Genomic DNA, 24,499 nt, shown 5'->3' with positions numbered 1-24,499 from the left:
ACAGAACAAAATATCTGGCCGTGTGAATCGCTTCTACGATTAGTGTCAAAAAATCACAAACGCACAACATCTTCTTGAATCAAAGTTAAATAAATGTCCTCAATAAATAGTTAATGAAGACAATCACTTTACAAAAAATTTGACAACCATCCGAACACACAAAATTCTTTCATCAAATGAAAAATCGATCGTTTACTCCGGAGCAAGTCCAACAATATATCGGAGCCTTCTCACAATTTGATACAGAAGGGGATGGTTCCATAGATGTAAGACAAGTGGGCCAATTAATGTTGTTGATTGGATTAACGCCTTCCGAAGAAGAAATAACGAAAATTATGAATGAAATTGAACAGGAGAATGGAGATTTAATTCAAAGGAAGAGAATTGAAGAAGCACAAATGAATGAACAGGAAATGGAAGAGCCAACGATCCGTATGGGATTTATTGATTTTCTAAATAAGCTTGAGGAATTTAAAAAGATTCATCCCGAACAATTTATAACTGTTGATATGAAAGATGAATAATACAATCATATAATTATATTAATATATATACTACATTACAAAATTTGAATGTTAATATTAATAATAATATTCATTGATTTGAAACTAGTTAACTAGTTAATTGAAACCGATCATGATCTAGTAAACTCACCTTGGTCAAGATGAGAAGTGAAATCGCCAACCATTTTCAATTTTAGGCTCACACCATGTGTTGAAGATCAGCAACTTTTGAAATTGGGTGTTGACCATATTTACACATTATCTATTTTTCCTTTTGAACAATTTGATTTAGAATTTTTCCAGAAAGGCACTTGATATGCATTGCTTGCTAACAACGGAAATCTTCTAATTTCATGGATGACGAGGTTTGCTTTAAAGAGATTGCGTTATTATGTTCCTTCACTCTCCAGAAATCAAAACAAAATTCAAACACATTCCTCTCACCACTATGAACACCCTTACCTCGCTCTTCCTTATCTGTTTCCTCCTCATTGTTGCATTCCAACATGTGGAATGCTCGACAGAAGGTGCCGATACCTATCTTCCAAGAACGGCCGTTGCTGTTCCTCTCACATACGCAGCAGCTCCAATCACGTATGCTGCTCCTCTTGCCTATGCTCCACCACCTGTAACCTATGCAGCTCCCGTTGCCTATGCACCACCGTGTCCACCTCCAGTAGCTGCTCCATTGCCAGCTCCTGTCACTTATGCAGCTCCTTATGCTTATGGAGGAGTGTATGCAGCACCTTATGCCGCACCGTATGCAGCACCGTATGCAGCTCCTTATGTAGCACCTTATGCAGCACCTGCTGTGGCAGCAACTCCAGTGATTGTTGCAACGGCAGCAAAACCATGTTAAAAACAAACCCCATAGATTGTGACACTATCCAGTGCTGCTTATTGCTTCTTCAATTTTTAATTGAAATTTCAACAAGTGACCACACCAAATTTTTCACCATGTTGTTGAGACAATTCTTTGAAAAGACAGCTTATATATTGTCTGTTTGTGAATAAAAGTATGATGTGTTTTTAAAATATTTACCTTAATGGAATGATCTTGTTGTTAATACATTTTCAACAAAAAATGAGCGAATTTCAAAGAGAGGAGTTTTTTTCGGCGTCTCCCAATGAAAGGATTTCGGAGCACCATTCATCTGGAGAGAAAGCAATGAATAATTTTCCCGAATTATTTTCATCATCTACTCCTTCACTGATGATGAATGATTTTGAAGCAATTCTCGGATCGGAGGAATTTCATGATGAACCACAGCAACCACATCAGGAAGAATATTCTAACGAACCCATCATGAGTACTAACCTTCATGAATACGACGTAGAAGGTTTTCATCCAATCTCTTGTGCATTCTGTAGAAAAAATCATCGTAAATGTGATCGTAAAAAACCATCCTGTACCAATTGCATAAAAAAGGGAGTCGCATGTGTTTATTCGGATCCAAGAAAGAAAGGACGCAAGAAAAAGAATGAAAAAAACCAAAATAAGGAAGCATCCTCCCATTCCATGAATGAAATGCATTCCAATCAAATAGATGGATCTCCACACGCTACTACCTCAAAAAAAGATGAGGTATATTCGAAACAACACATTTCTGAACCGTATGATACGAGTATGGTTAGGATCGATGATTCTTATTATAGTATAGTGGCGCTTAAAAGAGCAACTATAGATATGTGTACATTGATGTGAGTTTTTTCTTTTAATTCTATACCATTTACCAATAGTGAATGTGACATTAGAGACTCTCCAATATCCAAGATTGAATTAGAAAGGTTATTTATTCAAGCTGAATCTGATACTAATTGTACAAACGATATTAAGGCTGTATTATTTGCTGTGCAAGCAGTGGTAGAACAACGAATAGGACTCAAAGATTCCTCAAAACTTTCATTTAAAAGAGCTCGTGAATTAATTCAACCATATTTTGACGAATTTGACAATTTTTATGTTGGATGTACCTATTTATTTCTTGGAATGTTTGAAGTGGCAAATGGTGCTTACAAACGGGCACAGTTTTATTCCAACATTTTAGGTTTCTTCGTCAATCAAGTGAGACAGCTCGAGTCAAAAAATCTTCCAATTCAACCACGAATGAAAAAGCTTATGCAAGTTGCAAACTTTTTACAGATGAGTTTAGAAACATCGAGTGAAATTGATGTTGAAAATCCTTTGGCCATTGCTAAATTGTTTCCCAATATGGTGTTTGCTGCAACTGGAATGCAAGAACTGTCAAAGCTTACAGAAAAACTTGCAAAGCTTGAAAAAGACAAATTGGATGAATATTTTACTGTCATTGATATGGTCACGCAAATTGTACATGAACACATGAAAATGCAAGACGAGGCTGGTGACAAGAGGCCTGTACTGGACATGATGCGAGTCATTGTCAGTAATGGTATGAAACTGGCAGCTATTTTGACTGTAGACTCGAATAATTTGGAACAGATCATGCTTTACTCTTCGAACATTACAAAACTCACAGAGAGTGAATATTTTTTTTTGATTCCGTCTGCTTCAATTTCACACATTGCTCATGCATCCAAGCAGCACTTGAGAGCTCTCTCAATGCTTAAATTAGGATTTGTTCCTCCATCGGTGCTTGAGAGTTATGACATCAAAGCGTTGATCTTTCAAGATTTAAGAGCTCTCAACATTTTGAAAGGACGATTCGACAGAGTGGAAAAATATTATTCGAGTCTCTTGAATGAACTCGAAATTGTTGTGAAAGAGATGTATACTGAACAACAAGAGCCGACGCTGCCAGAGTTTAATGTTGATGATTTTAGTGATTTTTTGGCGTAAGATTGGTTCACAAGAAAATTAATGGCTTTATTATTGTTCGAGGAAACAAGCATAGTCAAACTGCACCGTGAAGCGGTAGGAATTCCATCACTATCTTGCTGGCGGTATTAAGTGTCTCCTTGTAAATCGGGTTGCCTGTTTGAACTGGATGTGACATTGTTGGTAATGGTAGCAGTTTGCACTGTTTGAGAGGTTTCATGAGATTGCAATGGTTGTCTTGGCATTTTGTTTTTCATGAACATCAGTTAAAAGATTTACAATTACGTCGCACAAAGTAAAATAACAAAAAATTTGGTTTTATTGTAATTCCTTGAAAAAGTCGTTGCCCTTATTGTCAACCACAATGAAAGCAGGGAAGTCCTTGACTTCAATCTTCCAAATTGCCTCCATTCCTAACTCTGGGTATTCCAAAACTTCAACCTTCTTAATGTTGTTAGCAGCCAAAATTGCAGCTGGACCACCAATGGATCCCAAATAAAATCCTCCATACTTGGAGCATGCTTGTGTCACTTCACGACTTCTGTTACCCTTAGCAAGTGTGATCAAGCTTCCGCCGTTTTGTTGGAATAAATCAACATATGAATCCATTCTACCTGCAGTTGTTGGACCGAAAGAACCTGAAGCATAACCTTCTGGAGTCTTTGCAGGACCAGCATAATAAATAATATGATTCTTAATATAATCAGGTAAACCTTCACCTCTGTCTAAACGTTCCTTCAATTTAGCGTGAGCAATGTCACGGGCAACAATGAGTGGACCACTCAATGAAAGACGTGTCTTGATTGGATACTGGGAGAGAATGCTCAAAATTTCTTTCATTGGTCTATTCAAATCAATTTCTACCACATGTTCACTCAAATCCTTTTCTTCAACTTCTGGAAGATATTGAGCTGGGTCAGTTTCTAATTGTTCCAAAAAGATACCATCCTTTGTAATTTTACCCTTAACTTGTCGATCAGCAGAGCATGAAACACCAATACCCACTGGACAGGAGGCACCATGACGAGGTAAACGAATCACTCTGATGTCGTGACAGAAATATTTTCCTCCAAATTGAGCTCCAATACCCATCTTTTGGGTGAGCTTCAAAATTTCCTTCTCCAATTCAACATCACGGAATGCTCTTCCTCCTGGACTGCCTGTTGTTGGCAACTCATCATAATATTTAGTACTAGCCAATTTCACAGTCTTCAAGGTAAGCTCTGCACTCAATCCTCCAATCACGATTGCCAAGTGATAAGGTGGGCATGCAGAAGTACCAATGGATTTAATTTTGTCTTCCAAAAACTTCATCAATGAATTTGGATTCAACAATGCCTTTGTTTGTTGATACAAGTATGTCTTGTTGGCACTACCTCCTCCCTTTGCAATGAACAAAAACTTGTACTCATCACCATCGGTAGCAAACAAGTCAACTTGTGCAGGCAAGTTACAACCAGTGTTCTTCTCCTCATACATGGTGAGTGGTGCAACTTGTGAATAACGCAAATATTGTTGAGTATATGTCTTGAATACTCCTTCAGAAATGTGCTTTTCATCTTGACCATCCGTCCAAACATATTGTCCCTTCTTACCCATCACAATGGCAGTACCAGTATCTTGGCAACCAGGAAGCTTTCTTCCAGAAGCAATCACAGCATTCTTCAAAAGAGTCTTGGCAACAAATCTATCATTGTCCGAAGCCTCGGGATCCTTCAAAATGTTTGAGAGTTGCTTCAAGTGAGCTGGACGCAACAAGTATTGAATATCGGAAATGGCCGTCTGAGTAATGGCGGTTAATGCTTGTGGATCTACTTTCAAAATTTCTCTCGTCTCGCCAGACTTTTCATCTCTCACTTTAAGAGTTGAAACGTAATCTTTGGTAACTAATCGGTATTCGGTTTCATCCTCTCCAAGTTGGAATAAATCTTCGTACTTGAAATTAGGTCCTGTTGAATAACATGCTGAATTGGTAGCTCCAACTGCTGTTCTCATCATCAACAAGGATGACAAGGATTTGTTTTGAGTGGAAAGTGAACGGAGGAGAGTCTTTGCGGATGATGATTGACGAAGCATTTTTTTTGATTTTTTTTAAATTATTATTCTCGGAGAATAATTCACTTATCCAAATTTCAAGTTTGTCCTACTGATCATTTTCATTAACTCAAAAAGTGAGAGAGTTCTTGTCCTGCAAGGAATGTATCCATTTCTTAGTTTATAACTCATTTAAAATCTTTTGACACAAATTAGCTTTCATCGTTGAAAATCGTCGAGTGGCTGCCAATTCTTTTTCAAATTGAGAAAATGAATAACATGAATTCTTTTCACATTGAGCTCCAAAATATCCATCGTTGCATACACAAGTGTTATTTGCAACACACGTTCCTCTTCCATTGCAAACGTCAGGTTTTGTTGAAAGTTTTCCATAACATTTAGGTAAGGCCACAGAACAATTCGCACCTACAAATCCTTCAGAACATTGACAAGTGTCCACAAAGGTACAATTTCCGGCTCCTGAACACACGTTGGATTCATTTCGTAAAATTCCAAAGCAGCTATAGATTCCACAATCCTCTCCAGTGATGGCATGATGTTTACAACGACAAGTGTCAGGTGCCACACAAAATCCTAGTGAATTACAAACCGAGTCGTCGGTGGCGTTCTTAGAGAAACATGTCCATTCGGTTCCTAGTACTGAAATACCATGTCGAAAACCAGTGGCAATGGCATAGGGAATAGCACCGTGTAGTTGTTTTGAAAATGTCAGAGTTGGAGTATCAGAAATCTGACTTTCAAGTGTTGGACTAACTTCAAAATATTCATTCATACCCTTTCCATAGACACTTCCTTTTCGTGTCATTAAATGAACGTCGAAATTATTACTAGTAGATCTTACATCTTCATTTCTGTAGCAAGAAATATCAATCACAGAATCTGTTGGATCCGTCAGATTCAATACTTGTGAAGTACCTCCCAAATATACCATTGCAACTCCATCGTCTGATAATAATACTGCATAATCATAACAAACGACCTTAATAATTCGTTTAGAATCAATGATTCCACCTTGTAATTGTACAAAATAAGGAATTGGATCTTCGGTGGTTGCATTGGTCAATCGACGTCCAGTATTAGATCCAGCTCCAAATACTTTTCCACTCGACGAAACTATATACGAAACTTCATTACATGCTGCAAAATCAATAATGGAATCTGAGCCTAAAATTGAGGTGTTCAAAAATGTAAACGTTGTGACAGGACTTGTTGAGCTCGCCAAATTTCCCTTATCATTCTTTCCAGCTCCAATCAATGTTCCATTACTAAGCAAGATGAGAGAAAAACCAATACCTGCAGAAATTCGTTTGGCTTTCCAATCGACATGATCTTGTAACAATGCAAAAGGGGACAAGTTATCTGCTGGATTCACTCCAAATTGATACGAATTGCTGTCACCCCAACCAATTACTGTTCCTTGATCGGTCAATGCAAGCGCATGAGCTTTCATATAGCTCACATCGACAATATTTTCCACAGTATTCAAAGAAGAATATTGATCGTCCGAAGGTGAAGTCACAGTTGGTTCCATTCCCAAACTCAACTTGTTGGGACAAGCTCCCCAAACATGCAGCGACGATTTTGTGGAATTTGGTTTGATCACGAGAGCATAATTACATTCTTCTCCACTTCGAACAATGACTTTGCTCAATGGAGTCGACTCTGTGCTATTCATAAAAGGTCGATAGGGAGTCGGTGGATTTTGACTGATGGGTTGTGCATATTGAATTTGTAGATAATCATCAAAACAATTGCGTCCTCTATAATTTTCACCCCAAGTAAATACTTGTTGATTGGATAAAAAAGCAATTCCTCCTTCCCTTAATAACTTGAAATGAACCACATCTGTTGGTAAATTAGGAACGACAGCAAGGGTTGACAATTGCTCTGTTCCTTGTTGAGGCGATGCTCCAAATGAGAAAATCTTTCCACTAATCAAACAAGCAGTGGCTCCTTTTGCAGCACTGCATTCTTTTAACTCGGGTGAAGAAATTGACGCTGAGGCAGCAGCGTTGTAAAAAGCTTCGGTAAGGTTATACGGTAAAATTTGAGTTCCTTCTCCAATAATGGTTGTTTCATAATTTTCATCAGATCCCCATGTGTAAATTTGACCATTTTTCGTCCATGCCACAACATGGGAGTGCATAATATCAGCTCCAACAAAAGGTCCAGTCACATCATAATCCAATGCAATGAGTTGAGGTATGACCACAATGGTTTCCTTGGTCGTTTCAGAAATTCCAAGTCCTAGACCTCCGTTTTGATTGCTTCCCCATGTGAATAAATGACCTGTGGAATTGATGGCCAAAGCAATGTGAGATTGTGAGTCGTCATTGGAACCAACGACAATTTTAGAGATGTTTCTTAAGGTTGGAATTAAGTTAGGGGTTGCTGAAATGTTTTCGAAACTATGTCCTCGAATGCCCGTGTTATTTCCTCCCCATGAAAACACAAAACCGTCACTTGTCAATGCAAAGTAAGTTTCATCTCCAAAATTACCTGCTTCATCAATTTGAGTAATATTCACAGGAATTTCAGCCAAAGTATCAGGATGAATCATAGTTGCAGGTATGTCAGTCACTTGAGTCCAAGCTCTCGAATACAAGGCATGAATGAACACTTTGCCGTCACTTGTCAATGCAAGGCAAGTGAACCAACACGTAAGCTGAACTACTTTTTCATTCCTCAAAGGATTAATTGCCAATAAACTATCGTTACTGAATGTATAAATAGGAGCCATAGGAGAAACACCATAGGGAGGCACATAATAATATCCAAGTTGACTATATACAACATAATAACAATCATCAATTCACAACACTTGAATAAAAAACCTACTTGTTTCCGTTATCACCACAGCCCAAAATAGTTTCATTCACATAAGCACCCAAAGAATTGAAATAATGCACTAGAACCATCTTGAACGAATATCCATCGGCAACCATCACTGGATTTGCATGAATATCCAACGCTCCATGCGTAGGGTTATAAGAATACGTATTGTTGAATGCCAATTGTTCAAACCGTTTATTCCTGATGGGCTTTGTCGACGTGGGAATGTAGGGATATCCGCATCTGTTATTTTCGTTGAAACCCCACACGACAATTTGAGAGGTGGGATACCAGAGAGTGTTGTTGTTGATGGATTGCGAAGAAACTGCGGGAGAGTTTAGCAGGATGATCATCAACAAAAGCAGCGAAGATGAGAAGGATATAAGAATGTTGCGTTGTTGTTGAGTTCTAAACAACCACGTGGTTGGTGTGGATGATGTTTGTGAGGTCATGATGGTGTTGAAAAGTGACATCATGATATTTTTTGTGTGTGTATGTGACCCGCTCAAGTTCACATTTTGATCAAACAATTGATGTTCCAACTCTCAGGTTTCTTGTCACTTACTTTGACTGAATACTGGCACCAAGAGGTGTCTGCAGATCACCAGCACTAGTTGGTGTAAAGAGCTGCGGCTCATCATCAGCAGCCACTCTTGGAGATAAGTTAATTTCCACAACTACATCATCAGGTAAAGTGTATTGGGTCCATTCCGATTGATATTGAGAATCTTCACATTTTTGCTTCCTTAACAAATTTCTGAAATTCTTTCGATGTCCGCATAAAAAGAGAATATCTGTCGTTTGTAAACACACCGTGAGAGATGGATTGGTATAAATGTATCGTTGTTGTTCACCAAATTTAAGTCTGCTGATGGCCAGAAGAACGAGGTCATGCTCAAAACATGCATTCGCTGTTTGATCAACTGGAATCAATACTACATGTAAATTAAAACTATCACATACCTAGATCTGCAACTGTCAAGTTGGAAAAAACTGAGGGCAAAGGCACTTCAAAAATAACGGATTGGTTGTCTCCAGCCACAAATTCATCAGCACACATTTGGTCAACCAAATCAACAATTTTCTTGTTGTGGAAAGATTGTGCCAAAACCTTACTAAGGAATGACGAAGAAGGAAATATTTTGCCTGAATATTTTCGTAATTATAATATGATGACAATTTGTAAATTAAGGTGTGTCATACATACCAGAAATATAAAAATCTGAAAATAAGCAAAATTGATCAAATTCGTCAATATCGTAATCCAATAACCCTCTATCTCTCAAAAATCTCACTTTTTGATAAGTAGGAATGCCTGCATGCTGGAAGAATTTCAAGTTAGATCTGTTCACTAATTCGATTAAGTGGTTTTTCTCTGGGTCCATGACAGCGATACTCAGTGCCAATTTAATAGCCTCAGAGTCAACTGTGTATTCGTTTTCGGCGCTTGTGGCATCCTCTGAATTGTCAAATCCACCGAGTTCCATTAAGGCTTGATCTTGTGTAAAGTACATCACCGATTTGGCAACAGAAAAACCTGCTCGTCTTAAATCATGGCTTTTCATTGGATTACCAGAAAGAAAGTAAACTCCAGAAAAATGTTTCAACCGTTCGTATAAATAATTAAAATACTTGTCTACCAAATGTGTCATAAATACTATGGGTGTAAACCTGTTCTTTCTCTGCAAAGATCTAACAATAGAGCAGATAATCAATGGCTGCTTAAATTCTCCTAACACCAAAATATGATCCTTAATTGCAAATGGAACTTTAAAACTTGAGATTAGAAATTCTTCTTTTGGTCTTGGATTTGTTGTCATGTTATAACTTTTCATGATACTAGCATAAAAATCTTTTTCTGCTTCTTCAAGTGCTTGACCAGTAAGATTTTCTCTAAGAGACTTCAACATCATTCTCTTCTCTATAAAGTAAGGTTCAGGGGAAATGAGTTTGAGTAAAATTTCCAAATGAAGCGTATTGACTTCTTCAGTTTCTTCATGCTTTCCTCTGAGCAAATAAATATCTGCGCTATGTTTGGTGGTAGAAGTTGTAGATCTACTTCGAGATTTTTTGACATTGTTCTTTGGCTCTCTCCTAACAGAAAATGTTTTTGAAAGTCTTTTCTGTTCCTTGGAGTCTGTTCTTGATGTGTTGGGTGATAGAGTTGCAACTTTCTTTTGCTCTTCTTCTAGCTCCATAATTTCCAGTTCTCCTTTGGTTTTCTCGTCGTTACTAACCTGTTCCGATCTGATGTATTCTGAAAATTTGGAATTGAAGCATTCCAAATCAATAATATCTTCTTTCTTTGGTACAATAGTAGACACTTCAAAGTTTTGAAGTTTTCTCCTCTTGTTGAAATGGAGAGAGAGTTCTTCAGTAAACTTGAATTCCTCAACTTGCTTGGCATGTTCAATGTCTCGAGCGATACAAAAGCATTTATCCTCTTCTCGAATGACATATCTGGAAGGATTTAAATAAATTCTACCATTAGCTCCATCTTCGATAGCAAATACAATGATTTCTAACTTTGTAAATAGCAACTCAGCAACCTCAATGAAAAGCTTGTTCGAGAATACAGTACTGAATTGAACTCGATAGATTTCACAATTTAGACCCTCCGAATATTCAACCAGCCACTTGATGTCATGTTCAATAGAGGAATGGTCCTTAACTGTGTTCATATTCAATTTAAAGTCGTTGCCCGTCAATAGACCTTTTGGAATGTTGTCTTTGGAAATGGAAACATCAGCTCCGCTTAATAAATTAAACAAAAAACAGCAAAAACCAGCCGAGTTAACAGAGGCAGAGAGCACTTTGGAGCATAAAACGTCATTGCAAACCACAATATTTGCTCCTGCCTTGATGGCATAATGTCGCGATTCGATGAGGTTGATTTGAGCATAAACCTTCAAATTTTGATTAAAGTTTTTGAGCGCAATAGTGGTCATGATCACTGATGTGTCTTCTTTTCTTGCATTGCCCATCTTTGGACTGTTCAACAAGAATACACTATGAGCTTGGGAAATTTTCAACAGGTTCAGCATGTCATAATTCATAATATCACCACAAAGAACATGAATCTTGTTTTTAAAATTGCATTTTCTCAAACTCTCCTTCAATTGGTCACAAAACTCTCGTTGTTTGAATAGCACTAAAAAATGTGCTTGTAATCTATCACAAACAAGATTTAAAATTAGTTCACTTACAAATAATTTTTTTGACTTTCTTGCTCTTGTATTGAAAGCACTCTTACCATTTTCAAGATTAAATCGATGACCGATCATTAAAAACTTACCTTTGATGAAATCTACAACTTCGTCCACTCTACATTTTCCTGTTACAACTGCATGATTTTTAAGTGTTGGGTTCTTAACCTTAAAAACACTCTTTTCACTGGTTATGAGTTCGTAAATTCCTGATATTTGTAGTGGAATTAGAGAAACGCCGATCACGAAGAATATAATTACAGCAAATCTCGATGGTACAGTTGTGGGCGACTATGAAAGGTGATGTCAACAATGATTGACGCCATAACAACAGTACTTACAATATCTCCGTATCCAATTGTAAATATTGTGATGGCAATGAAATATAACGCATCGTGAAAATAAATATCCTTGTTTCCAAAAAACTTTTCCATCCATTGAAAGATGCCAGTGAAAATTACCAGCAAACACAACACGGTAAAAGCTAGCTCACTAACTTTGGCCAGTACAGAATTAATATCTCCCTTTGAAGCAACCTTCTGAACGAGTGGAATTAGTCTCAACAATCTCAACACTCTTAATAGACCTACAAATGCATACAGACTGTCAACATCAATGGAAGGATTGAATGAAATTATTGAAATGGTTAGAGAAGGAATGACAGTGACATAGTCGAGTATTGAAAGTGGTTTGAAGAAGTACTTGATTCTGCATAGGGTCAGCAAAGTATTGTTGTTTCACAAAATGATCTTAATTTGCTACAACACTTACTTGTCCTTAGCTAATAGAAAGTTGATGACAAAAAACACAATAAATAAACTCGAAAAGATCAAATCCACAACACGCAGTGACAATAGACTTCCATCAATATCCATTTGAATGTATGAAGAAATGATGAAAAAAGCTGCTGACAACACACTCAACACAGTTTGAAACACCTCCATATCAAAAGTAAAACTCGAGAGTATTTGCTTCCAATTGACTTTCTTCGAACCAAAGATGTGATTGGCTCTTTCATGTTCCTCAGATTCATTGAATACATTCCGTTTGATGATTTGCTCCATGTCTAATATGACCTTTGCATTTCCTCGGTGGTGGTCAAACTGAACTTTGAAATCATTCTTTGCTCTAACTGTTGCTTCCCTGGTGGTAGCATCCTCCTGTTGTTGGACATTGTAGACTTCAGAGGTCTGAGTGGTCATAGCCTTGTCATTGGAATTGGATTCTTCTGCAAAGCCTTGTAGTTCAAAATCCTTCGGGAATGATGTTGGAGGGAGTGTGTAGCCAGTCATGACCGCTGGCTCACTCGTTTCGCACGAAGTGTACATTCAAAGATGATTAAGAGAGGGGTGATGTATGGTACTAGAAGTTGTTGTTGTTTTTCGCCATGATGATGATGTATTAATATTACATAAACTCTTGAATGCGCCAAAGCAACAACTACGAATTACATCCTATGAATTTGATACAACCCGTACGGGTCATCACTACCAATTAGAGAGAGATAGTTCCAACATCAAATATTATCACACGGAATCTATAGTATTCATGATGATTTTATAATTAGCACAAAAATTAATGCTCATTGGTCTTGCTATCAAAATTACTCTCTCCATGATCACTTGAAATGAACCAAAAGGCATGAATAATTGATTACATCGCGATGATAGGGTGATGGAATTTTTGAAATCTGATGGGAGAAAGTATTTCTGGGATTGGAGGATTTTCATTGTAAAAATTAAAAAATTCAAACACAAAAAAAATATTCAACACCACACGCTGCTGTGTTGCAAGTTTGTGAGCGAGAGGCTTTGTTTTGAGAATCGTCGCAACCGTGTTTGAGCAGGAGGATTGTACATCTGTGTATTAATACACAACATCATCGGTATATTATCATCATTGTTAGTGTTTGAATATTTTGAGTATTTGAACATCAACAACAATTACAACAACACGCCTACCACCGATACAACAGCTTTTTCTATTTTATTATTGAAAACAAATATTCCAAAGTCTTCCTCAATCGTCATCATTACACACATTTTTGATCAGCAAAATATTTTTTAGAGAACACAACTGATCCTCAACTAATCCTTATATTACAACAACAACAACATTACCAACTAAAATCATTATTTATTAATCGTGATCGCTAAATTACCACAAATGCCATCAAGTACTGTAGATAGCCTTTCAAAATTCCTCCAAAAATTCGAATTGGGGGTTCTAAAGACCATGGCTCAGAAGGCTCTTTCTGAAACAAAACAAGATGATGTCCAAGAACTCAGCAACGATCTCATAGATTGGGCCTATGAACAAGGCATTAAGAAATTTATTGGACAACTCGACGCCTCTACTCTCAAAAAATCCATGGCAGAGGCTGGAGTGAAAGACATTGATGCAAATGGAACCAAAGAAGCTCTAGGTGAGAGATTTTTGGATGGTGTTGAGCAAGACGAGGGCGGGCCTGAAGGATTCTTGTCAAAAATGGAGATTGCCACTCTGAAAAATTTTGTGAAAATTCTGGGATTTGAAACAGACGCCAAAGATCAACAACAATATGCTGAAGACATTTCTGACGAGCTGTTACTTAACGGAACACGCATGTTATTCGATTTTGTTGACGGTGATACCTTGAAACATACTGCTAAAAAGCTGAACTTAAAAGTTCCCAAATCAGCATCGAAATCAGTGGTCCAAGATATTCTTCTGAACGAAGTATTTCCAGGTCTCAGCCCAGAAGAGGAAGAGAAACCAAAGAAAGAAAAAAAGTCTAAGAAGTCATCTGAGTCGAGCGCAAAGCAAACACGGGAAGAGATGAATGAAAAGATTAAGCGTGAAAGACCTGATCTTCCTGATTGCAAAACCTTTGATGACATTTTCCAAAATTACTGGGTTGATGAATTAAGAGATTTCTGTAAAAAAAACGACATTAAGAGTCAAGGAAATAAGAAAGATCTTATTAAGAGGATTATAGCATTCAATGAGGATCCTAATAATAAGGGCTTTACTGAAAAGAAGAGAAAACGTAAGACTGGAAAATCTTCATCTAAAAAAGAGAAGAAAGAACATACCACAACAAATGGAGATGCCAGTGCATCATCAACACCTAAGGAAGAATAATTTATTCATCACCCAACGCAACAACACCATCTCAAGTACAAATCATTGTTCCTCTCTAGTTTGTAAAGTTATGTTTCATTAAAACGTCACAAATTTAACGTTGTATTAAGTCAGAGTGGCTGCCAGTCAAAATTGTCATGTCAAACCTCAGATGACTGTTAACGAAGACCCATTCGTTTGTTTGGGGTGTCATCTCTCTTAAAAATCTCTCACATCTACAACAAAATGAATCGAAAGCTATTGAGCGAAAAAGAGCTTGCTGAATATCAGAATCTGTATGAATTTCTAATGATTGATGATTACAAACAGGAGATGCAACGAAACCACACAGCAAACAATGCAGGAGAGTATCTCATCATGACGCCTCGTCAGCAGCAAGCGTTAATACCAAACTCAGCATCTCTATCAAAGTTGCTCCAAAAACGGCTAACGGTCAAACAATTGAAAAGTTTATTCAAACGTACAGGATATGAAGTGAGTGACCGAACAATGCAAGAAATTATTCATTCCAGCAGAGCAAGGTCAAGCAGATCCTCCTCGAAAAAATCAAGACGTAATTCACGCACATCTCCCTTAACCAAGGATTTGCAGAATTTCTCTCAATGGCCAATACAAATCCACCAGGCACTCTTGTCACAAAAAATCAAGTATTGCAAGCTTTCAAAATTCTAAATGAAGATTCTGAAAATGAATGGATGGATTGTCAGGTACTAGAAAATTATTTGATGAATTTTTCGTATCATACAGAAAAAGCGTTTGAAGCTAGTCATGCAGATTATTCTCTTGAGGAGTTGTGTCACACAGACAGATCACATACCACAACTGAGTCTTCTCATAAATCGTTTCTAAGCGAGGAAGTGAGAAAGTTTTTGCAACATGATTTTTCAAAAGTCATGAGTGTGTTGGACCCCTTTGGCACTGGACAGTTTAACTATCGAAAGTTTGTTGAGATGGCTTTTTGTGATCACCGTCATGTGGATCAATAAATGTGTACGTACAGCTGATCATGTTTGTTATCAACAGAACTTCAAATATTTTGTAACAAGTCGAATTGTTACAGTAATAAATTTACACTTTTAGAAACTTTCACGAGCCGCTTCACAGCTGGAATGACGTCTTCAATTCTCTTTACGTTCAAGCCAATACATAATTCATTGATAAGTGTTTGGAATTTTGTGTAGGTTCTAATTATTAACATATTAACATTAGTTATTATTCAAGAATGATGAATAATCAGGTAAATTATCATTATCATTATAGGTAGTTCCGTATAACTGTTGAATATCTTCTAAATCTAGGAATGGTTCAAATGAATCATTTGTTTGATTTTCGTGCATGTTGAAGCCATTGACGTTGGATATGGGAGTCGTTGATGACGACTGAAAAATACCATTCAACAAGTCTTGATAACTCGTGGTCGTCATGTTTTGAGGCTGTTGCTCCTGAGGAGTGGAGTGAAAGTTCAGTTGTTGAGCTTGGTTAGAAATGAATTTGAAAAAGTCTTTTGCTGATGCCATGTTTCCCAAAGCAGAGAAGTCCATGTGGTGTTGAGATGCAAAGTGATTTTCGAGATTATTATAATTCGTTGACGCCTGTACTGCTCCAGATTGAATAGAATTATCAGCGACCAATGGTTGATGATGGTGTTGTAATAATTGTGTGGATTGGTCAGCAAAGGTTTGAGTAGCTAATCTCAACGTCGCAAATAGTTGTTTTCTTTGAAGAATTTCTTCTACTTCATCCAACAATTTTTTGTTCTGAAGTACAACCTTTTTAAATCGTTTTCCTAACAATCGTAAACCTCTCAAGTCTTTCGACAAAATATCATAGTAATCAATGGATGTTAATGTGGAATTTCCATTATTCGGAGAGCTGGTCATGTTTCTTTCACCTCGTTCAATGGACTTTACAATATGCATGTGAACTTTGGTAGCTGCAACAAGATGAGGTACAATAAATGGAGGTAACAAATTAAAGAAATTCGATTCCGTGCCCTGTGTAATCTTGAACGCACTTTCCTCAATCATGTCTCTTCCACATCCTACAGCACTAAGAATTCCAATTTTAATTCCATTGACGACAAACGTCGCGGCGTCGTTAAATATTGTGAGCATTGTTCCATCACCGGATTTACTCACGTGAATTCGTCCTAGTTGTTCCATGGATTCAATAATCTTAATTATTAGTAGATAGTTATGGATGTTTAAATGTTGCGTGACAAAAGTTTTCCATTCTGTAGGAAAAGAAATTCCTAAAAATGTTTCATAAACTTCTAACCAATCTCGTATGAGAGTCATAATACTTGAATCGTTTTTACAACCGAGTGTGATGAATTGTTGGTGTTTTTTCAAATTTTTTTGATAAATTGAAAGGTTTTGTTTTTCCTCGTCTGACATCTCATCAAAATAAAAATTCAAAAAGTGTAAATAAAATTTTGCCATTTTGAGTCGTCCACATGCAGATTCGTATCCAGCCATGAATGCATATGTACAGGCCACATAAAAATTCGAATGTTTGTTGAACATTTTGGAAAGCGCTTCATGAGCCTTTTTAAACGTTTCTTCAGCACCTTCCAGCCCCATTTGTTGTTCATAATATGCTTTCATGGCTAAAAACATGGTAAAAACCTCCTTCTTGTTATCAACAGCTAGCTCAGTATTTTCAAGGTCTTCTTCGGAATCTTTTAACTTTGAACCTGCTCGACTACTAAGATACCTCTCAAGCTCTTGTCGTTCAATGAGACGTTCAGAATTTAGAGTAAAATACAAGTCGAGAACTTTTCTCTTGTCAAGATGTTTCTCTGTGGGTTGCTGATGCATTACTCCAGCAGGATAAGGAACCCCTCCTGAACCAGCTGTCTCCAATACATGACCAGAATTCATGGTCGTATCTGAATCTTGGTTTTGAGGCTTCCATGTATTTCTACCCTTTCGTTGTGGATTTCCGTACTCACATTTCACTCCCCTAGAGATACATTTCGAACACGAAGGAAGCATTTTGTCACACTTTTTGTGAAGACGCCTACAATGAATACATGATATAGGATGAAAGCCTGTTTGTGATTGGTTCTCTTGCGAAATATCTTCGCTGGATCCAGACAAGGAGGATGAAGAAGATGTCGTATTCGTTGGTGATATGAATTGAGACGGCGGAATTTGTGAGGAAGAAGTGAAAACTATTTGATGATTGTTAGAGTCGTGATTATTATTGAAACTTCCATTCCAATGAATGTTGCTGTTTGATAATGTCGTTACATCCGATGAGATCTTTGTTATTGAAGAAGAAGTATTGATCCGTTTGGCGTTATTCATCTTTTTTAATTGTTCCAGAATCATCATACACCGAGTTGGTTGCACTCTTTCCGAGACGCTTTTCCAAAAAATCGGAAATAGTTGAAAAAGTGTTGAGGCTATTTTTTTTGTTACAGCAAGTTGTTCTCGTGCGCACTCTTTCCAGATCCAACAACAACCTTCTAAAGTGCTTGACATGAATTTCCACGCATTGAACTCCAACCAAATCCACGTTGCATTTGTAATTATTGATGAAACATTGAAAACGTTGAATTGGAATATCTTCTTTAACCTCAATGGCGGAGTCTACACAAAGCGGACCTCATCGAGCGGGCTCAAACGTTTCCCGTCAATCCAATTTTGGTTCTTCTTAAAAACACAAATTCCCCAAACCTTGAATTTTCCTTCCAACAAAAAAACATCAGAGACTCCTCACTCATACACTCTGTTGAATTACACTTTGTATCTCAAAGATGTCAATTTGGGAAATTTTGTTCGTTGCTTTCGTATTGTTGCTTGCCTATGCCATTTTCATGGCTCTCTCGACTTTTAATAATTGGAGAAAAGTAAGACACATTCCTGGATCGTGGCAACCTTTGCATTTATTTAACAAAACTCCCTTCCTGAGTCCCTATTTGTATTGGGGATGTCATGAAGCAATAGAACAACTCCGAAAAACTATTGGAGATCCCAAGACTCATACTCTTCGAATGAGTTTATGGAGTCATAATAGTGTCTCCATATGTGACAAGGATCTATTGAAGGAAGTCATGGTCATGAAATCTCATGATTTTATCAAGCAGAAAAAAATCTATGCCTTATTTAACACCTTTGGTGAGAATATTCTGTCAGCACTCGAAATTCAAGGTGATAATTGGAAAAGACATCATCGTGTTGCATCGGGTGCGTTTTCTAGTAAGAATTTGGAATACATGTCACAAGTAGCAGTCAATAGCGTCGATTTGATTCGTTCTGCTAAATGGGATAAGGACATGGAACAAGCTTTGAAATCAGGCAAAAAGGGAATTCTACTCGATGCCAATGCTGATTTCAGTGATGTCACTTTGGACGTGTTAGGAAAGGCTGGATTTGGTCTCGATTTCTCCATCTTTGATGAGGTCAATCCTGATGGAAAAGTGTTCAGACGTTCTCTCGAATTTATGTTATCCACTGGAGTCATGTGGGGATTCTTATTTACCAACTTGTATCCAGCACTATCGTTCTTGCTGCCCTATGTCAACAAGTGGACAGGCGTTGAAAAATCGGTACAAGTCGTCAGTTCCACACTCGATCGAATTATTTCAGAAAGAAGAAAAGAATTGGAATCGAACGCAAGTTCCGAATTTTCTGCCGATTCCACCGAAGAACGAAGAGATTTATTAAGTGTCATGGTCAGTGCCAATATGGAACAGAAAGGAATTCTCACCGATGAAGAATTGAAATCCGATGCATATGTATTCAGTTTGGCAGGACATGAAACCACAGCAACTGCCATGCAATGGGTGTGTTACGAGTTAGGAAAACGACCTGAAATTCAATGCAAGGCACGTGAAGAAGTGGATCGAGTCTTGGGAAAAGGAACCAATGCACGAAAACCTTATTACGATGATTACACTCGATTGCATTATGTCAATGCTGTAATTATGGAAGCTCTGCGATTACATCCACCCGTGTTGGGAGTGTTTAGAGCAGCTCGTAAAAACACCACGATTGGTCCCTATTCGATTCCAAAAGATACCACCGTGGCCATTGACATTTACTCGGCCAATCGATCGGAGAAAAATTGGGAGAAACCACTCGAATTCCTACCCGAACGATTTCCTCTCAATGCTGATGCTCAATTGAAAATTCAACACGATTTCACGTTTATTCCATTTTCAATGGGAAATCGTAAATGTATTGGATACAAATTTGCCTTAATTGAAGCTTGTATGATTTTGAGTCGATTGTTGCAATTTTATGAATTGGAATTGTTGAATGATGAATCGAATCCAAAGGATCGTGTGCATGACATTCCTGGAGTGACGGTTCGACCTGGAAATTTAAAAGTGCTTCTCAAGCCAAGAAGTGATTTGTAAAGTTCAAATCTTGACGACCTGTAAATACAATATTCAATTGCTGTGTAACACCCAAAGGTGAACTCTGTGTTGTAGAACTATGAACTTGCCGTCATGACCAAGTTTCTTTCATTCAAAAAAAAATTGGTTATTGCCTTTAGCTGTGATCGTCTCTCTCACGTGTGTTGATCAAGTCTTTCATATTTGTTTGATCTTGCAACAGTCATCTTTGATCATCATCATCATTCTAATTTATTCATCCGATCATCCTTTATTCATTCCGATCTCTTGATCTCTCTCTTATAATAGTTATCATCAACGACTCATATGGGAATGTTCAGTAAAGTAAAAGCAATCAAGGAAAGAAAGGCCAATATTTGGTCTCATGGTCCTCCTGTACCTTCATCCAATTGTTCTCCAATGCAAGGTCAGGGAGAAGCATGTGAATCCAAAAAGCAGAAACATACATGTAAAGAATCTACAATTGTACTTCCACCTCCAGTTCTATCTCCACAGCAACAAGTTTGGAGTGGCAGTGTTGCTGCAGGAGGAGTTCCAACCACTTTGAATCCAACTGTCAGTTTACCTTTGGACAAGTATTTGGAAATTCTGCAACAATTTCAACAACAACAAAAGTTTTTGGAAGAACACTTTGATGATTCTGTCATATCAGCTGATGATCAACCCTATATTGTGAGATCTATGGACATTAAAGGTAGTGAGAATCATGTTCAAAAGGCAGACGATTCAGTTCCTCTGAAGGATTTAATTGGAAAGGACGAACCAGTGGTTCACAGTTGTAAATTTGAGGTGACCTACATGGTTGACATTTTGGAGAATGTGTCCAAGAAGCAAAAAGCTATTTTGCAAAAGAACAACCTCTTGTTGAGCAAAAAGTTGTGGACTCAATGTGTTCTCTTATCCAACGTTCAACGTAGAATTGCTTTGAGAAACTGTGTGGTGAAATACTTGGGAAATGAGAGTAACGAAACTGACAAGGTAAATTGTCACGTTTCAATTGACGGCAATGATATCATTCTCCTCACTGATACTGCAGGTCTCTATGAAGTCAAATTGAACGTTGATGTCAATTATTCAAATATTGAAAGTCTTAAGAACGAGACTTCTCCAAGACAAATCTCCCTTAGTCTTCCAAACGCGGTCACTAGCAATTTTGAATTTTTGATCATGACTGAGAAGTGTCAAGTGAAAATTACCCCAGCACTCTTTTTTGAGCAGTCAAACATTTCACTCAATGATAAGACCATCACAAGAATATTCACACAACTACCCTCGTTGAGTTCTTTGAATATTGAATGGACTCCTGAGGTCACCAACAAAATTGACAAGATACTCCAAGAATCAGTTACCGAAGAGAAGGAATCCGATGAAGTTGTTAAAGTGGCTTTACCTGTATCCATCAGCTCAACTCAAAACTCGAGCTGTCTCATCGGAGAAGGTGTCATTAACACCAAGAGTAGATTTGAGTACTCGATCGTCAATGGAAGTATCACATCTTTAGAAATTGCAATCAATCCTTTTGGCCTCCCTTTCAGAATTATTTCTGTCACTGGCTCTTCCATTAAGGAATGGCACCTTGTGAGCGAGGAAAATAGTGGAGAAGGCTTGAAAGATGAACAACTCGAAGATGCTCAAACCTTTGTCAATGCAAGAAAGAAGCTTGTGGTTACCTTCTCAAGAGAGATTGAGAGCTCATACACTTTGGAAGTTACTCATGAGGCAGATATGGGTGGAACGTCTGCATTGGTAAAGACACCATCTCTCTCCACATTGAATACTGTTAGAGAGACTGGTACACTTGCCATTATTGCCAAGACTGTGATTGAAATTGTTGAAAAGTCCAGAAAATACTTGAGAAAGATTGATGTCTCCGAATTGCCACATGTCCACAAGCAATCAGGCTTTCCAATCTTGATGGGTTACAGATTCCTCGAGAATCAACACGAATTGCAATTGGATGTAATTCGTCACGCAGACGTTGCCGTTCTCTCAACAAGCGTTGATAATTGCAAGTATAGCATCACCTTATCCAGTGACAAGTTACTTCACAAAATGTCTATGAGTGTCTACAATACCACCAAACAATATCTCAGAGTGTCATTACCAAAGCAATTGGCTGGTGCAGAAGTGTGGTCCACTACAGTTGACGGCTCAACTGTTAAACCTGGTCAAGAAGTTCGTGGAGATGTCAAAACCATTCTAATTCCTCTCAACAAGAAGCAAGCAACCACAGCCATGAACATTGATTTTACCTTCACTGTTCCATCCAAAGTAATGAGTTCTTCTGGTACAATTGATGTCACCCTTGCCAAAATTGACTGTCCAATCAGCAAATTGAACTTGGCAGTGTTCTTACCAAAAGGATACAAGTATGGAGAATTTGAAGGAAATATCCAGGAAATTAAGAATTCATTCCTTACGAACACCATCTCTGACTCTGTGGTTGGTCTCAAGAGATTTGCAAAGAAAAAGCAATTCTCAAATCAAAAAATCGCTCAAGTCAGTGAGGCCTTTGAAAATGAAATTCAACAAGAGTTCTATGACAGTGGTGTGAATCCAGTCAACCTTTCCTCCTTAGACACCACAAGTGGTCAAATCAAATTCTCTTTCCAAAGAATTCTCTTATTGGAAAACGAAGCCATTGCCACTTCTGTCAAGTACAAGGAAATCACCAAATATTGGTTCCAAAGAAGAAACCTTACTGGATTCCGACCAACGACCATTATTTTCTTCTCATTGATCATTCTCTTCATTGCCATTGTAGTTTATTACAAGTTGATGCGTACCATTGTGGTTGAAGCAAGTGATTCCTCCTCACAAAACTAACTCCTCTCAATAATAAATTATTGTTTGTGAACAGAAACCCTTCCCTCAATGATCTGTTGTTGGATAGAACTCCTTACCTGACCGTTCGATTTGTGATTGCTGTTTGGCAACTTGACGTTACACGAGATGACAACTTAAATGAGACAAGCTTTTTTCTCCATCAAAAAAAAAAGTTTTAACACAACAGATTTGATTCACTTACGACAACAACAACAAAATGGGTAACGTCATTCCAGTGAACACTCTCTTCTTAGGTATTGATGGTGCTGGTAAAGTACGTACATTTGAGTATTAAATACTGGTTCATAGAATAATGTGATAAAAACGAATGACACCTGCCACTTGTCATTTCCTTTGATGTTATAATTTATTATTGTTTAAATGTGGTGATGACCTTCTGCTCGAATCATCCAACACAATTTCAAAATGGCACTTTGCGGTTTCATTGTCTCATTCCTGTCATTAGACCACCATCATCAATGTTGGTCTCAACAAATTCAAAGCTCTCAAGCAAGAGCAACGCGATAGCATCACTCCTACCATGGGTCACGATTCTAAGAGATTTGTCGTAGAAGGAGTTGAATTTATTTCATGGGATGTAAGTGATGATGATTGTTCTCTCTCTCTTAATATATATATTTCTGTTTCAACGAATTCTTTCATCATTGTGTGTGATGATTATTGTATAATATTATATATTTGAATATTTGGAAATATGTGAAATATTGAAATGATGAAACGATGGATTCTCTATTGGTAATTCATCAATGACTTGTTACGATCATCTTGTGTGTGGGAATGATGTGTGTTGTGTTGGAAATATATTTTGATGCCCCACATCAACAACAACCTTTCAAACAACAACAACAACCATCTCAAACGGTTCTGTGTGATGAACATCATCCAACCCATTGTCAATCATCATTATCCTCCTATTCACTGTTCTCCAATATATCTTGGATCCATTCACATAATGATCGATGATTTCATCATTCTTTAACTCTCAACAACAACAATTATCATCAAATCTTCTCGTCTCAATATTAATAATAATAATACCATCAACACACTCCTATTCGACCAATTGTTCTTTGAATGAACAAACAGTTCCCTGGTAAGGAACAACTCCGTTCCACGTGGAATTCCTACTATAAACACGCTCAAGTGATTGTCTTTGTTGTGGATAGTGCCGACTCGGATGAACGTTTAGAAGAAGTGAAGGAAATCCTTCAGGGAATTATTCAAAACGTACAACTTCGTGAATCATTGCTCCTCGTTTTGGCCAATAAGCAAGATTTGAATCCTCCTCGAAAATTAGATCAATTGAAAGAGTTCTTGGGTCTGAGTGGTAATTTGAGTGGATTGCGTGATCGTACATGGAAGATGCTCGGATGCTCTGCTCTGACTGGAGATGGAGTTGAAGAGGCTTTTGAATGGCTTGCAGGAGAATGTAAACGTATTGCTAAAGAACGAGAGAAGAAGGCTAAGGAGGAAAAGAAGTAAGGTATATTTATAGTTTTCATCCTCAATATACTCTCTTAATGCTGCTTGTTGCCCGAAGAGAGTTTTACTCCTCATTATATAGTGTTGAAACTCCTATCACATTGCTTTTTCGTTTTTCCAAGTCGAATAATTATTATTCAATCATTTAGAAGATGTAAATAAATGATTTCATCATGTTCATATATATGAAGGTGTTTGTATATTTCATGGTTTTTTATAGCAATTGTTCATTTTGATCTAAATCAAAGAAATGATCTCCCTCGAGTATTCTAGTAGGAAGGAAATA

At 37.5% G+C, this 24,499-nt stretch overlaps 11 protein-coding genes across 11 annotated transcripts; 8 read left to right on the top strand and 3 right to left on the bottom strand.

Annotated features, from left to right (window-relative positions):
• Window positions 1-176: 176 nt before the first annotated feature.
• On the top strand, window positions 177-524 carry C9374_003218 (uncharacterized protein; the record flags this gene model as incomplete). Its single annotated transcript, XM_044692722.1, has 1 exon — window positions 177-524. One exon carries the CDS (start codon window positions 177-179, stop codon window positions 522-524), a length of 348 nt encoding a protein of 115 aa, XP_044550062.1.
• A 427-nt stretch (window positions 525-951) lies between these two features.
• Window positions 952-1,362, top strand: C9374_003217 (uncharacterized protein; the record flags this gene model as incomplete). Its single annotated transcript, XM_044692721.1, has 1 exon — window positions 952-1,362. The coding sequence occupies one exon, from the start codon at window positions 952-954 to the stop codon at window positions 1,360-1,362; it is 411 nt and encodes a 136-aa protein (XP_044550061.1).
• A 225-nt stretch (window positions 1,363-1,587) lies between these two features.
• C9374_003216 (uncharacterized protein) lies at window positions 1,588-3,321 on the top strand (the record flags this gene model as incomplete). Its single annotated transcript, XM_044692720.1, has 2 exons — window positions 1,588-2,204; window positions 2,259-3,321. The coding sequence occupies 2 exons, from the start codon at window positions 1,588-1,590 to the stop codon at window positions 3,319-3,321; spliced, it is 1,680 nt and encodes a 559-aa protein (XP_044550060.1).
• A 297-nt stretch (window positions 3,322-3,618) lies between these two features.
• Window positions 3,619-5,376, bottom strand: C9374_003215 (uncharacterized protein; the record flags this gene model as incomplete). The annotated part of the gene is made up of 1 exon (XM_044692719.1): window positions 3,619-5,376. The coding sequence occupies one exon, from the start codon at window positions 5,374-5,376 to the stop codon at window positions 3,619-3,621; it is 1,758 nt and encodes a 585-aa protein (XP_044550059.1).
• Window positions 5,377-5,515: 139 nt separating this feature from the next.
• Window positions 5,516-12,721, bottom strand: C9374_003214 (uncharacterized protein; the record flags this gene model as incomplete). Its single annotated transcript, XM_044692718.1, has 9 exons — window positions 5,516-8,138; window positions 8,194-8,430; window positions 8,753-9,098; window positions 9,151-9,333; window positions 9,395-11,338; window positions 11,394-11,435; window positions 11,483-11,684; window positions 11,735-12,101; window positions 12,165-12,721. 9 exons carry the CDS (start codon window positions 12,719-12,721, stop codon window positions 5,516-5,518), a joined length of 6,501 nt encoding a protein of 2,166 aa, XP_044550058.1.
• Window positions 12,722-13,559: 838 nt separating this feature from the next.
• On the top strand, window positions 13,560-14,516 carry C9374_003213 (uncharacterized protein; the record flags this gene model as incomplete). Its single annotated transcript, XM_044692717.1, has 1 exon — window positions 13,560-14,516. One exon carries the CDS (start codon window positions 13,560-13,562, stop codon window positions 14,514-14,516), a length of 957 nt encoding a protein of 318 aa, XP_044550057.1.
• Window positions 14,517-14,741: 225 nt separating this feature from the next.
• On the top strand, window positions 14,742-15,502 carry C9374_003212 (uncharacterized protein; the record flags this gene model as incomplete). The annotated part of the gene is made up of 2 exons (XM_044692716.1): window positions 14,742-15,069; window positions 15,141-15,502. 2 exons carry the CDS (start codon window positions 14,742-14,744, stop codon window positions 15,500-15,502), a joined length of 690 nt encoding a protein of 229 aa, XP_044550056.1.
• A 219-nt stretch (window positions 15,503-15,721) lies between these two features.
• On the bottom strand, window positions 15,722-17,827 carry C9374_003211 (uncharacterized protein; the record flags this gene model as incomplete). The annotated part of the gene is made up of 1 exon (XM_044692715.1): window positions 15,722-17,335. The coding sequence occupies one exon, from the start codon at window positions 17,333-17,335 to the stop codon at window positions 15,722-15,724; it is 1,614 nt and encodes a 537-aa protein (XP_044550055.1).
• A 452-nt stretch (window positions 17,828-18,279) lies between these two features.
• C9374_003210 (uncharacterized protein) lies at window positions 18,280-19,884 on the top strand (the record flags this gene model as incomplete). Its single annotated transcript, XM_044692714.1, has 1 exon — window positions 18,280-19,884. One exon carries the CDS (start codon window positions 18,280-18,282, stop codon window positions 19,882-19,884), a length of 1,605 nt encoding a protein of 534 aa, XP_044550054.1.
• A 306-nt stretch (window positions 19,885-20,190) lies between these two features.
• Window positions 20,191-22,710, top strand: C9374_003209 (uncharacterized protein; the record flags this gene model as incomplete). Its single annotated transcript, XM_044692712.1, has 1 exon — window positions 20,191-22,710. One exon carries the CDS (start codon window positions 20,191-20,193, stop codon window positions 22,708-22,710), a length of 2,520 nt encoding a protein of 839 aa, XP_044550053.1.
• A 217-nt stretch (window positions 22,711-22,927) lies between these two features.
• On the top strand, window positions 22,928-24,213 carry C9374_003208 (uncharacterized protein; the record flags this gene model as incomplete). The annotated part of the gene is made up of 3 exons (XM_044692711.1): window positions 22,928-22,984; window positions 23,177-23,308; window positions 23,818-24,213. 3 exons carry the CDS (start codon window positions 22,928-22,930, stop codon window positions 24,211-24,213), a joined length of 585 nt encoding a protein of 194 aa, XP_044550052.1.
• Between the last annotated feature and the right edge of the window lie 286 nt (window positions 24,214-24,499).

Source organism: Naegleria lovaniensis (assembly GCF_003324165.1).
Source record: "Naegleria lovaniensis strain ATCC 30569 chromosome Unknown tig018, whole genome shotgun sequence".
In the NCBI taxonomy this organism is placed as follows: domain Eukaryota; phylum Heterolobosea; class Eutetramitea; order Acrasida; family Naegleriidae; genus Naegleria; species Naegleria lovaniensis.
The sequence above is the reverse complement of the archived record's forward strand: the minus strand, read 5'-3'. Positions and strand labels throughout refer to the sequence as shown.